The 13234-nt window shown below is 37.4% G+C and overlaps 1 protein-coding gene across 4 annotated transcripts; it reads right to left on the bottom strand.

The window, feature by feature from the left end:
- Positions 1 to 146: 146 nt before the first annotated feature.
- On the bottom strand, positions 147 to 12094 carry ezh2 (enhancer of zeste 2 polycomb repressive complex 2 subunit). 4 transcript variants are annotated; one of them, XM_067377116.1, is made up of 20 exons: positions 11738 to 12094; positions 9666 to 9783; positions 9340 to 9468; positions 7013 to 7132; positions 6815 to 6935; positions 6367 to 6546; positions 5897 to 5999; positions 5505 to 5668; positions 5324 to 5421; positions 4895 to 5138; positions 4488 to 4657; positions 4217 to 4311; positions 4054 to 4094; positions 3807 to 3932; positions 2289 to 2467; positions 2060 to 2155; positions 1838 to 1919; positions 1675 to 1755; positions 1510 to 1594; positions 151 to 1416 (listed from the first exon to the last, which is right to left on the bottom strand). In XM_067377116.1, exons 2-20 carry the CDS (start codon positions 9774 to 9776, stop codon positions 1356 to 1358), a joined length of 2286 nt encoding a protein of 761 aa, XP_067233217.1. In that variant the 5' UTR covers positions 9777 to 9783; positions 11738 to 12094; the 3' UTR covers positions 151 to 1355. The 4 variants fall into 4 exon arrangements, with proteins under 4 accessions (XP_067233218.1, XP_067233217.1, XP_067233216.1 ...); XM_067377115.1 differs by lacking the exon at positions 11738 to 12094 and adding an exon at positions 11267 to 11401 and having other exon boundaries at positions 9660 to 9783; XM_067377114.1 differs by having other exon boundaries at positions 153 to 1416; positions 9660 to 9783.
- Positions 12095 to 13234: the final 1140 nt, after the last annotated feature.

Here is a 13234-nt window from a genome sequence, read left to right as displayed (position 1 = left end):
TGCAGTTCATTTTATAAATGTCATGAAATAAACTTAATTTTTCTTTATGCTTTCTCAGTGCTAGGTCTTGCTCCCTTATATTATTTGTTCCAGTGGCTGAGCTGAATTTTTAGCTTGTAATGCTTGTACAGTACAGCAAACAGTTGTTTTCAATGTTTATTTTATCACCTTTAACAAGTCCCTGTAAACAATTGAACAGCACCTTATAATTGGAGGCAAAAAACATGATGGAGTGGTCAAAACCCCAGGGAAGAAAGAGTTATAAACAGAGTGGCTCGACAGGTTCAAAGGAGAAATATGAATTAAATTGATCAAAACAAATTTATATAGCTCCTAAGAAGTAACTCCTTAATATTCACTAGACAAATCACAGCAAATGAAAGCCATCAATAAATTATAAAAGTTGTTTACACAAAATAAATAGGGACATTAAACTTCTGGAGCAAGCCTGGTATTATTGCTTTGATTTTACAGTATCCCATGTTCAGGAAAAAAAAAAGTGATTGTTTTTTCACAAAACCTGGGACAAAAACAGCACCTTAATTTAATCTCCTTACATTTAGTGATGTCTAAAGTACATAGCTGCAACTGTGGATTAACCTTACAAAACATGTACAGTGAGGAATGAAGAGTTACCTGATTCCAAATCCATTTGAAACCTTTGTTCATGCATACAACAATTTGAATACATTATTTAACATTAAGAAATCTAATTCAAGAAACTATTCAGTGTTCTTTAAACATGTGAAGGCACCGCAAAAATATGATACTGAGTCTACCCTCCTTTCCTGACGCACCATGTTGTTTCATCTTCACAGCAACAGCGCATTGGCACCAGAAAATGCATGTAATATACCTCTGGAGAGGTTTACATGCAAAGCAGTGACAGTGGCTTTGGTTTCCACAAAGAACAAACCTTAAAACTGAGCTGGGGATTGTGTGATATAAATATGTATTTGCATTACAAACATGTAGCCGGTTTGAATGTGAAATTTGGTCCAAAGGTATAGAGGAAATTGTCAAAATAACTTAAAGGAAAAGGAAAAAAAAAAAACTACAATCCAGATACAAAACAATGGCCCATAATAAAATGGCTCTCTACTAAAACCAACTGTAAACAAGACAGAATGTTCAAGTTACTATCAGAAAGTGTATCCCAGAGTAAGCCTGTTGGTCGAGTAAAATAAAAAAAATTAAAAAAAGAGACAAAGAAATGACAGAAAGGAAGTCTTTCAAATATCACTGTTAAAACCTTTTCAAATAGATGCCCCTGTCCTATAAAACTGTATTGGAAATGCAAGTGGAGAGTGAATTCCTGAAGAGTGTAAGGCATTTGTTCAAGGAGGTAGATGGCTTCATGGAATTTCCATTTCACGTTCAATACCTACGTATTTCAGAGCGTCGGCTTGACTGTATCTGTAAAATTCGAAAACATGAGGGTAGATGGTTCAGAAGCATCTTGTAAAAAGATTTCATTTGAAGACAACAGTCATGTGCACTTCTTTTTACCTGTAGTCAAAGAACAGTTCCTCTCCAGTCTGTATGGCTCTCTTAGCAAATATGCCAATCCTGTGATCCCCATTAACCATCATCACTGTGGGGACAGAGAGGAAACAGACCATGATGTCATTTTACACTCTACATCTTCTTAGCATTATATTCTGAGTGATTTACCTTTTGCATAGCAATTGGGGTTCACAGAGTGGTTGGCAAACCTGATCTTGTTTCCTTTCCTGGTTGCATCAACAACAAAGTCTGTGGGTGAAAAGGTGGGAGGTTGTCAGTGACGGGGATGCGATTCTGAACAATGAATGTTTGCAAATAGGAGGTTAGTTACCATTGTTAAGGTTAAACAGGAAGCTGCACATGTATTTGTCATAGACCTTGCCTCTGCGGTCTGCTTCATCCTGGGAAATGATCTAGCAGGTAAAAATAGAAAAGTCATTTTAGAAGAAATCATCACTCTGCATGAGAAACTTTATATATATATATATATATATATATATATATATATTATATATATATATATATATATATAAATAAATATAAAACATCTCACCTCCCCACAGTACTCAGAGATAAACTCGTTCTTCTGAACCGGCTCTTTGATGAAGATTCCCCACCCGGCCACATCAGACGGAGCCAGTAGCAAGTGCTAAAAACCCCAGCATAAATAAAGTAAAGTGAGTGTATCAGCTAAACAGTCGAGCAACAGAATATTAACTTCTTGTTTATATTTAAGGAAAATGACACGCAGCTTCATGGCGATGTGTCAGAATAAAACAAACCTTCTTTGCTCCTCTCTGGATGCTGCAGTTCTTGCAGGATACGTTTTTACTGTCCCAGTGATCGGCTGCCCCACAGGTGAGGCACAGGTCAGGGTCACACTCTCGTACGGCCAGGTAACAGGGGCACTGCTTGGTGTTACACTGGGCCTTACAGCGGCAACCTGGAAACCGGTTCTGACCTGCAGAGACAAAAAAATAACTCCTGATTCCAGACAGTTTTAAATTAAACATGGCTGTTATAAAAGGAAACACTTCATATGAACACATAATCCCTTTACCTCAGTTATAAAAGTTAAATATTAACATTCTGTGCCAATCATTCAAACCCAAGAGCTCTGCTGAAAAACCTTCTACAAAAAACAAATGATTTAAAATGTAGGTCAAAATGAAATGCTTAAGAGTAAGAAACCTTTATTGCACTATTTTCTCTTTCCAAGAACAAACCACAGATTCATTTCCAGTGTTTTGGTGTAAACTGGGTGTCACAATGTTGCATGCTTGAGCTGGATGACTGACGTCGGCCTCTCTGTGTGTGTGTTGGGGATGCTCCGATCAGGAATTTTACAGCTAATACCGACTACCGATTTCTTGTCATCATGATTGGCTGACCCTGATCATTCAAAGCTTTATATAAGTGATATGCAAGCTCTCTGTTGACAACTTTTTACAGTTAATGTTGCATTGGTTGTATTATTTACAGTAATGGTGTAATTGTTTTAATTGAGAATCAAATAAATAAGCACAACAAATATTCATTTCTAAATCAACATTTTAATAGGCCTTTAAAAACAGCTTCCACAAAATACTATCCATGTTAGGATACTTTGGCTTATTAATGAGCCTAACATAACCGCAGGCTGTCAGTGCAGTTACATCATTATGTCAGAAGGTGACGAAAAGGGGCTCTTTATGAGTGAGTCATTGAACCATTCATTCAGCAAATATGCTTTAAATTAATTTAAACACTATGAATAAATCAGTTTTTCTTTGAGAGCCACTTTACAAGGACAAGCAACGTGCCACATAGGTAACGATGAAGCTGATGTTTCACGTCAGAGATCAATTGTACTGATTCAATGCATTGAACAACGCTGACGCCAGTCATGGGAAATCCCCTTAAATGGGAAAGGATACTACGACAAAGATATCGATTCTGCCAACTGATGGCAAACTGATTTTTTCATGAATATATGACTTATGACAAATATAAGGACAGATGCAGGTAATCGCACACGCTCAGTTGTTTGTGTGGAGGAGCTGCCTCAGCCCCACCTCAGACACCAAGAGCAGATGACAGCTTTGTTGTATTAAAACCTTTAGCCAATGTTCCTGCACGTGATATCTCTTTAGAACATGACAGGTGACGGCGGCGCTAAGGTTTGATGTCATCGTGTGTTTCAAGTCATTAAATTGGGATCGTTTTGTGAGATCAGCCAAATGTGACTACTACCAATCGAGTCATAGAATGTGATTATTAGCAGATACTGATCGAAGCATCCCTAGTGTGTGTATACTCACATTCCGAGCTACACTGGCAGAACTTCTCACAGAAGTTTTGGGCGGTGACACAAGGGCAAGAACTGTCACACGGCTGGCGAGGGTGATCACATGGCTGGTAGTTGTACACATGATTGGAGGAGCCATCTGAGAGCATAAATTGCACATAAAAATGCATACTTGCATTCTTACTAAACTTTCACAATAGTGAACGCACAATCTTGCCATCTAAATGTACGAGCTGGCCTTTCACTGTAAAGACACAAACCTTTCTTTAGTTGAATTTTCCGACAATGAGTGGCCCACAACCTAGAAGAACCAAAGAAAGAACAGGGATTTGACATGATTTAAATGCACCAATCATATTGAAAATACTCAAAGTGAAACAAAAAAAATTAAGCGTAGTTACAATTCTCACTTTAAAGACATACCTGTGTTTCCTCTTCTTCTTCCTTTGAGGAGTGTTTTCATCCACCGCAGGTGCACGTGCAATAATGCTAGATTCTTTTACCCTGAATTCATAAACCTGACAAGTCCCAAAACAGGAAATCTCTTTAAACAAGAATTCAGTACACGTTTCATTTAATTTCTGTATGTGTAATTAGCAGCTCCTCAAAATAATTCTACAGCAATCTTGTAGTTGATTAGCATTAAACAGCATTATGAACACTGAAATTTAAAATGTGACATCAAAACCCATACCTGTCTACAGGTCTTTGTGCCGATGAGTCTGGCGATAGCACAGAAGTTGTCATAGTAAGTGCCGATAAGCACTCTGAAGAGAGAGGCCTCAGCGCCGCTCCAGTCCACATTCTCAGGAGGCTCTGAGCTCAACTTCAACTTCACTGGAGTCTGACAGCGAGAGTTTGCCTCTGTACAAAAACAAATAAACAAAAGTTAAATTATTAAACTGAAATAAAATATAATCTGAACAGAAAAATAGAAAAACTGAAAATCAAATAAATACTTTTTCATGGCTCCAAAACACTAATATAAAATCAACTGTGACATAACTGATTATAATGTTATTAACATGATATTCATAGTTGACAGCACCCAATCAAATACCCCATTGATATGATTACATTTCATAAACCCTTGATATCTACCTGAGGAGCTGGTGGTCTCATCCTTTTTGTCATCATCGTCTTTATCGTTACAATCTGTTCCATCTGCCCCTCCTTCTCGGTCGCTGTCTGTGTCTTTAGTCTCACTATTAATCGTTGGGGTGCTGGGTCTGCTGTTGCTATTGCTGTTCGGGAGTCTTCCTCTCCGTCTGCCTACGGTGCGCTTAGAAGGGGTCTTGGCACGCTCAGCAACCACCCCTGCTGGGTATTCCCTAACCATGCCATCCTAAGGAGAGACATATGCCATTGCCAGGGTTAATCAGAGTAAACAGTCAGATATTTAAGGATTCACTATGGTAAGCCTATTGTAAGTGTTTATATTTTAGAAAAAGTACACACGGTGTACCCTTAATCAAGGCTTCGGGGTTAACAATATCTTTCATTTTGGACTAAGTGGAGAAATGCACTTGCCTGAACCATATACATATAGCAATAAATGCCACAAGGTTTGCTGTCCACCAGATTCTCCATGTTCTTACGCTTGTATGTGTTTGGAGTTGCATGAAAAGCTGTAAATAAAAAGAGGAACGCATCTTTAAAAAATGCCATCTTTGCACAAAAAGGGCTGATCTGATTTTAATGGTTTGCTTACGGTGAAGGAAACAGTCATATTTGAAGCAACGCCTGCAGAAGAGTGTATGGAAGGAGTGCAGACTTTGCTCTCTTTGCACTGATTTAGCATTTGGTCCGTCGATGTTGGGGGTGCATTCAGGAGGAAGAGCCCCTGGGAGTTGCTGCTCTGTGAGTTCTTTATATCTGCAAAAAGACATAGTATCTCGAATTAAAACCAACAAAACAAAAACCATCAAAAGCATCAAATTTTGATTATATAAAAATAAATAAATGAGACCTGGATGATATCTAAACAATCTAATAAAATAAATAAATAAATAAATAAATAAAAAAATTGAAAGCATGTTGTTTGCCCTTTAAATTTATCCAACATGTGAAGTTTCCATGCAGAGAAGTTGTTTCCTGACATACTTTTCTTTGAGTTCTTCAGTTGAACCTTTATCAGGAAACATGGAAGAAATGGCTTCAAAGATTTTATCAGAGGGAAACTTTTTTGATCCGTCATTGTTGTGACCTGTTGCATAAAATAAGAAACAGTTTATTAAAGAATGAATTGTACAATAAAACAAGAGACTATAAGGTACCATGTAATAAAATGTAATAAAATGTAATAAAATGCCTGTTTATTGTCAGCACTAAAGGGCATGTTATAGATAAAAAAAAAAATTAAAAAAAAAAACTGCCGTCCCAAATAATAATAAAAATATATTTTATATATAACAATGTTGATGTACACTTCAATAAATATATGAAAGCATGTTTAGAAAAAATAAATAATGTATGGAGCTTAAAACATTTTAACCTCACAGAATTTGTATCAAAACTAGATTTGTTTTTTTAATATACATACTTTACACTAAAAATCATTTAATTTCTCTTACTCTCACAAATCAGCTGGTCCTTGTGAGAGTCTTCAGCATCATCTTTTCCATCACAGAGATCCATCTTCTCAAACTTGCAATCATGCTGATCCTCCTCTTCATCATCTTCCTCATTATCACTGTACTGATTGAGTGCATTGACTAGCTCCACAAAGATCTCATCATTTATGAAGCCACACTCTACACACAAAACAAAACACAGAACAAGAAATCAATTCCCTTTTTCAAGCAAACATGTGGTCTATATATTTTTGCAACTGTGTAAAAATGTTAGCTTTACTTAAGTAGATAACTGTGACTCAATTCTTAAAGGGATAATTCACCCAAAAATGAAAATCATCATGATTACTCATCTTCATCATACTAAAAGTCGAACCTTTTAATAGTTTTCCACTCTGTTTTTAGTGAAGTTACTTTAAAGTATAAAACCGATCAAACAAAAAATAACCTCTATCTCCATGAACTTTTCCATCATAATTTTTAATAAGCTCTTCAATGAAGGTGCCATCTTGATCAAGGATTTCATCACCCATGTAAGGGATGTTGTGCAATACTGTCTCATCTTCAACCTAAAACAGAATACAAGATTAAAAGCCTGTTTTTTAATACTTTGATTTCGGTAAATACATAAGTAATTTGGTTTTACCATAAAGTTTTGCTGGAGTGGAGACCATGAGTACATGACAGGCACAGAGGCCACAGCGTTCAGCGTTTTGAGAGGAATGACTTGTCTGGAGAACTCTGAGAAGCCACTGTCAACAGTGCACTGCAAAATGATTCAGTCGTGTAAAATCTCTGTGACAGTCACCATTTACACACCACAATGTTTTGTAAAAGGTAAAATTAAAAAGTCATAAACTAAGACATTTGTAGAATATACTATACTATAAACACCATTTACTTCGAAAGACCAAAAACTCATGGCATTTAAAGGGTTAGTTCACCCAAAAATGAAAATTCTGTCATTAATTACTCACCCTCATGTTGTTCCACACCCTTAAGACCTTTGTTCATCTTTGGAACACAAATTATGATATTTTTGATCAAATCTGATGGCTCCGTGAGGCCTCCATTGCCAGCAAGATCATTTCCTTTTTCAATGCCCAGAAAGCTACTAAAGACTAGGGCTGGGTACCGAACTCGATACTTTTTAGGTACCGATTGAACTGCCTCGATACTATCGAGTATCGAAAAGTGTCTTGTCATTCGGTACCAACATTCGGTACCTCAGAATGGAGCCGGGGAGAGGGGGCGGAGAAATGCTTTCGCTGTCTCGTTGATGAGCAAGTAATGTTGCGCTACATTGTTATTTATATCTAAATATATAAAACTACACGCGCGAGAGAGACCCTATGTGCGAGAGGGCGAGTGAATCAACGGTTTCGTTCTCAGTTTATCTCTGAATGGACGGGTGAGAAACGGCTGTTTATGTGAGCAGCCGGTTCACTACAGATACAAAAAGTGTCACACTGCCTGCAGAAACAGCAGAACACGCAATGTTTTTTAGTCTAGTTATGGACAGGTACAACACACAGCAGCTTTACATCAGCGTTCTTTCGTGACCGGCTCTAGTTCGCCTGCACAAGCACAGGCTCTGCCACTGGCTCAAGAACGCAAACAATTCTGCTGAAAAAGGGGTATCAGCGTCCTCCTGATACTGCGGATAATCTGCGGGTCGGGCCAAGTAATAAAGAAATAACATTCAAATTAATGTGTTGATTTTAATAAAGACACAGAACTCTTATTTCACGGTAAGACGCAACGAACTTGCGTCACTCTTACTTCCGCTTTGATCTTGTTAATAATAATTAATTTTTTGAAGAAAACAATTGCTGAGTGATTTAAAAAGAGCCTCACATACTGAATTTTTGCATTGAAAACTAAACTTTATTAAAACTATTTGCACTGATTTATTGTGTTGGGTAAATTTTGTTAATTTGTGCTTATTTATTCCCTGCAGTGGCTCAGGAGTCTTTGAGTCTGAAAAAAAAAAGTTAAAATATAAAACCAAAGATTTTTTTGAGGTTATGTAATCTTGTTTAAACAGATTTTATAAAATTGGTATCGAAAAAGGTATTTTTTAGGTATCGGTATCGAAGTCAAGGTATCGGTATCGTCTCGGTACCGAAAATTTTTGAACGATACCCAGCCCTACTAAAGACACATTTAAAACAGTCCATGTGACTACAGTGGTTCAACCTTAATATTATGAAGTGACGAGAATACTTTTTGTACGCCAAAATAAAAAAAATTAAAAAATAAAGACTTTTCAACAATATCTAGTGATGGGCAATTTCAAAACACTGCTTCATGAAGCTTTGAAGCTTTACAAATCTTTTGTTTTGAATCAGTGGTTCGGAGCACCAAAATCATGTGATTTCAGTAAACAAGGCTTCATTTCGTCATAAGTGTTTTGAAATTTCAATAGTTCACGTGACATTGGCAGTTTAATATGCGCTCTGAACCACTGATTTGAAACAAAAGATTCGTAAAGCTTCGAAGCTTCATGAAGCAGTGTTTTGAAATCACCCTTTATTAGATACTGTTGAATAAAGACACAATTTTGTTTTGTTTTTTGGGCGCACAAAAAGTATTCTCATTGCTTCATAACATTAAGGTTGAACCACTGTAGTCACGGACTGATTTAAATATGTCTTTAGTACCTTTCTGGGCATCTGAAAGTGTTAATTATCTTGCTGTCAATGGAGGCCTCTCTGAGCCATCAGATTTTATCAAAAATATCTCAAATTGTGTTCTGACAATGAACGAAGGTCTTACTGGTGTGAAACGACATGAGGGTGAGTAATAAATTACATAATTTTCATTTTTGCGTGAACTAACCCTTTAACAAAACACTAAAAAGCAAAGAGAAATGAGAGAAAGAAAAAATGAATAACATTGAGGAAAATGACAAACGCGTGAATGGCATTAAACAAACCTCAGGAGAATCTGAATTAGAGAATTTGTTCTAACCTCTCTGGTCCCACGCAAGGAGCTCACAGGTGTCATAATATGAACAGGTTGTATTCGTCTCAATTTCCATTCCTGGTTCAATATGTCTGTACGCTCCAATATCTTCTGTCTGTTGGAGCTGAACATGCTCTGTATAGTAAGAAAATAAATTTCAATGTGAGAACCTCTTACAGAAAGGCAAAATGTTTCATGAGGACAATGGTGTTATACATGATAACAGTGCATTTGCAATAGTGTCCACATCATGTGACGCCTAAAAGCATGACCAACACCAGACTATACAAGCAGCTTAATCTCTGCTGTATAAGCCCATGGATCACCTTGACCTCGTCTGCCCTCCTGAAACGTTTGAGCTGCCGCAGTCGCATGTACTCAGACTTCACTCGCCGCCTCCAGCAAACAGGACCCTTCTCCGATTTCCTCCCGGTTAATCCCATGGCTTCCCTGTAGACATACAGTATGGTTTTAGATTTCATTGTAGACCAATATAGATTGACACACTATAGAAAGATACAACATGGAGATTAAGTGGTTTAACAGAAAATTATAGTAAATGTATACCAGTAAATCACACACACAGGTTTAATTTGCAATGAAGTAAACGATCAGTTCTCTTGCCATATGGCATTAAAGTAATTATATATGAAATCTATTAAATACCTCAATTGTTTCACTTAGACAGCAACAAGAATAAATGAAGACTATTAACAAAGAGAAAATGTACATTCTCCTGAGAAAATTTCAGAAGCAATCTCAACAATTTCTCAGCCTGTGCTCAGATTTGCAGGGATAAAAGTCAGATTTCAAAATGAACAAAGATTTCTCATCAAATTTTTCAGAGAAATTATCTAAGTAATTGATCTTAGTCAGGGTAGAGGCATCTTTATTTTTTGACAGGAATGTAAACAAGGCTGTGAGGGATAGAAATAGTGTTCAATGGATTGTAATGTTGTTTAAAAACATACTGACTGTCCAGCCGATAAAACGTCTATCCGAAACTCTATAAAATAGTTTTGAAAGTTTAAAAATTTGGTGATCTAGGACCTTCATTCAGTGCATGCCATTGTAAAGACCAAGTCTATCCCAGACCCTTACAGCCTTGCCCTTGTTTTTATCCATGTTAAATTTAATATGCAATCTACCCTGACTAAGGTCTATGCTGAATCAAAACATTTAGTCATGTACTTGTATTATAGATCAATGGAAATATTTGTATCTCCTAGTTTATTTCTCAAAGAATTTGGGGAGACAAAGTTGAAATGTAACTGAAACATACCTAAGAGCTCCCTAAAGTCACCTGAGCTATGAAAGAACAATAATATTTTCCTCTGAGAACCACTCAGAGTAAAAGCCAGCTCTATTACTGCATAGATTATCTAACTAACATGCTGCAGATACGTAGGCTGAATATGTAACCGAGCAGATGAGCCATGAGGTGGCATGCAAGACAGTGACAAAGTGTCATTTGTAAGTTCACAAGTTTTCCCAGTCTTCTCAGCAATGCCACAAACTCACACACTCAATCTAAATGTAGCAACATGAGAAATTGATGGGGGTACAGCAGAAAAAAAAACGAGTAGCCCTTATTATCCATGAATAAACTTCATATGAAAAGTTCTGCAATTGCATAGGTACAACTTTATTCCCAAATCTGGGATTTATGTTATCCTGGGTGTTGATGAGACAGGTGTATGAGCTCAGTGGCGCCCCTGGCGGTGTAATAAACCTACTGAAGTGACGTCTACTTGAAAAATGAAACAAAACCTTACAGCACGTTTCAAAGTACGGTTTACTTACAAAACTTCACGAAATCAGTAGATTTTGAGATAATTAGGAAATAACACAGATGAACTACTAAAAGGCTAACAATTGAGACGCTAAAGCAACAGTTCAACCAAAAATGAAAACTCTGTCGTCATTTACTCACCCTCATGGATTTCTAAACCTGTATGACTTTTTTTTCTTCCGAGTTACACATATAGAGATATTACGCAGAATGACAGCCTCAGTCACCATTCACTTCCATTGCATCTTTTTACCTGTACAATGAAAGTGAATGGTGACTGAGACCTTCATTCAACAACCCCTCAGTTCCTTCCACGGAAGAAAGCAAGTCATACAGGTTTGGAACAACGTGAGTGTAAATGATGACATTTTTTTGCAATTTTTACTGAATTATCCATTAAGCTTCACCATGACTTGACAGTAGAGTATAACATGAACAATTAGACTACTAGCTGTCTGTAATCAAACCTAACAAGACTGTTGTCCTTGCAGTGTTTCAATTTAAAGTTCTATAAAGTCGCTAACTGGTTAGCAGGGCTGTCTTAACCAGAAACTAAATGTGGCTTCACAAACAGAGACAACTGTCTCTTTACTGATTTCTTATAGAGCCTACCTGAAGGAGAAGACCTGTCCACATCCAAACAAACGACTTTTTCCGTCAGTCTGTCAGCGCCGTCTCTAAGTGAAGATGATCGGTTAACTGAGCTAGCTAACTCAGCTAGCTCGCGGTAGAGGGTCCTTTCACCTCCGCGCGTCCGCGTTACCAATACCGGCGAGCCTCGATAAACAAAAGACAGGCGTTTAATTCGCCTTTAGTTCTTCAAGCATATATTTCGTCAGACGTCTTTCCCTCTCTTAACCGTGGCAGGCTGTAAGCGAATTTGAAATAAATTTGAAATGTGAGTAAATTTTTAATATTTCCGTTTTGTCTAAGTATTCAAACCCGCTCAGTCTGTCGTTTATACTCAGAATTCGCCGCCCACCTCGCGCACTGCAGAATCAACGAGCGCCAAACAGATGAGCCAATCAGAACAAGCCATGTTCGAGCTGCTCAGTGTTGCGAGTTTCGATTGGTTAGATCCTATCAGGGACTAAGCGAATCGAATGCGTGACTGCAGTGGGGGACATATGAAGAAGTTCTCTTTGTTCTTCATTTTGAACGAATACAGTTTTGTACAACTACTAAACCGTCGCGCGATATGGCATTGTCAGTCTTCGAATTTTTATCATTGCCGCGAATAACGTCAGCAAGAGCAGCAGTTGTTAATGTGTTTGCGATACAGTGTAAATGCAAAGATTTGCGATTTTTTTACTTTATTCTAGCACATACAGAAGAAAAAGCACGCTGCAGCTGTGCCAAACACTGGAAGAAAACAGTTCCGTATGGCCAGTAAGTCGATACAGTCAACATGTCATTCTATTTTCGCATTGAACTGAAGGACTTCCTGTGGACTGTTTGGACTTGGGTCAACCGGTTCATTAAGTACCACCCACACCAAATGGGGGCAATGCTATCACAATAGTGATGGGCTATCTGAATCATTTCCCCGAGTCGGTTCTTTCGAACAGTTCGGAAAACGATTCAGAGACTCTATACGTCATCACATGGTCACATATGATTTAAAACGTCCCATATGTAGGCACATGTTGCAGTTCATCACGTTCTACGTGGTTTTAAGTTGTGCACGTTTTAATAAAACGTTATCAAATCTAACCGTGACGTATTGTTAATATTCCCCATGTTTCTGTTATTTTACTATTAAAGTAACTAACTTTTAGACCCTTCAATGAAATCATCGGTTCACTCTTGCTCATATTATCGGCAAGTTGTTGACTCGAGAAAGCTCAGACCGATTCAGTCCGAATGGAACCGATTCAATGAAAAGTTTAAACACCATTCAGATTACCAAATTTAAATTTTCTTTGAAAAATTGCAAATTATTTTAAGAATGTAATTAAAGTCAATCAGCTTGATTTTATGTCGGAGTCCAAATCTATACCAAAGCTACTTTTTAGAGGACCATCTCGATCTGTACTTGCTTTAAGTGAGACCACCATCTCACCATTTATGAGCACTATTCATTTATAGCACATATACACTATTTAGCTT

Source organism: Chanodichthys erythropterus, chromosome 23 (assembly GCF_024489055.1).
Source record: "Chanodichthys erythropterus isolate Z2021 chromosome 23, ASM2448905v1, whole genome shotgun sequence".
NCBI classification, from domain to species: Eukaryota; Metazoa; Chordata; class Actinopteri; order Cypriniformes; family Xenocyprididae; genus Chanodichthys; species Chanodichthys erythropterus.
This window is presented reverse-complemented; position numbering and strand designations above follow the sequence as displayed.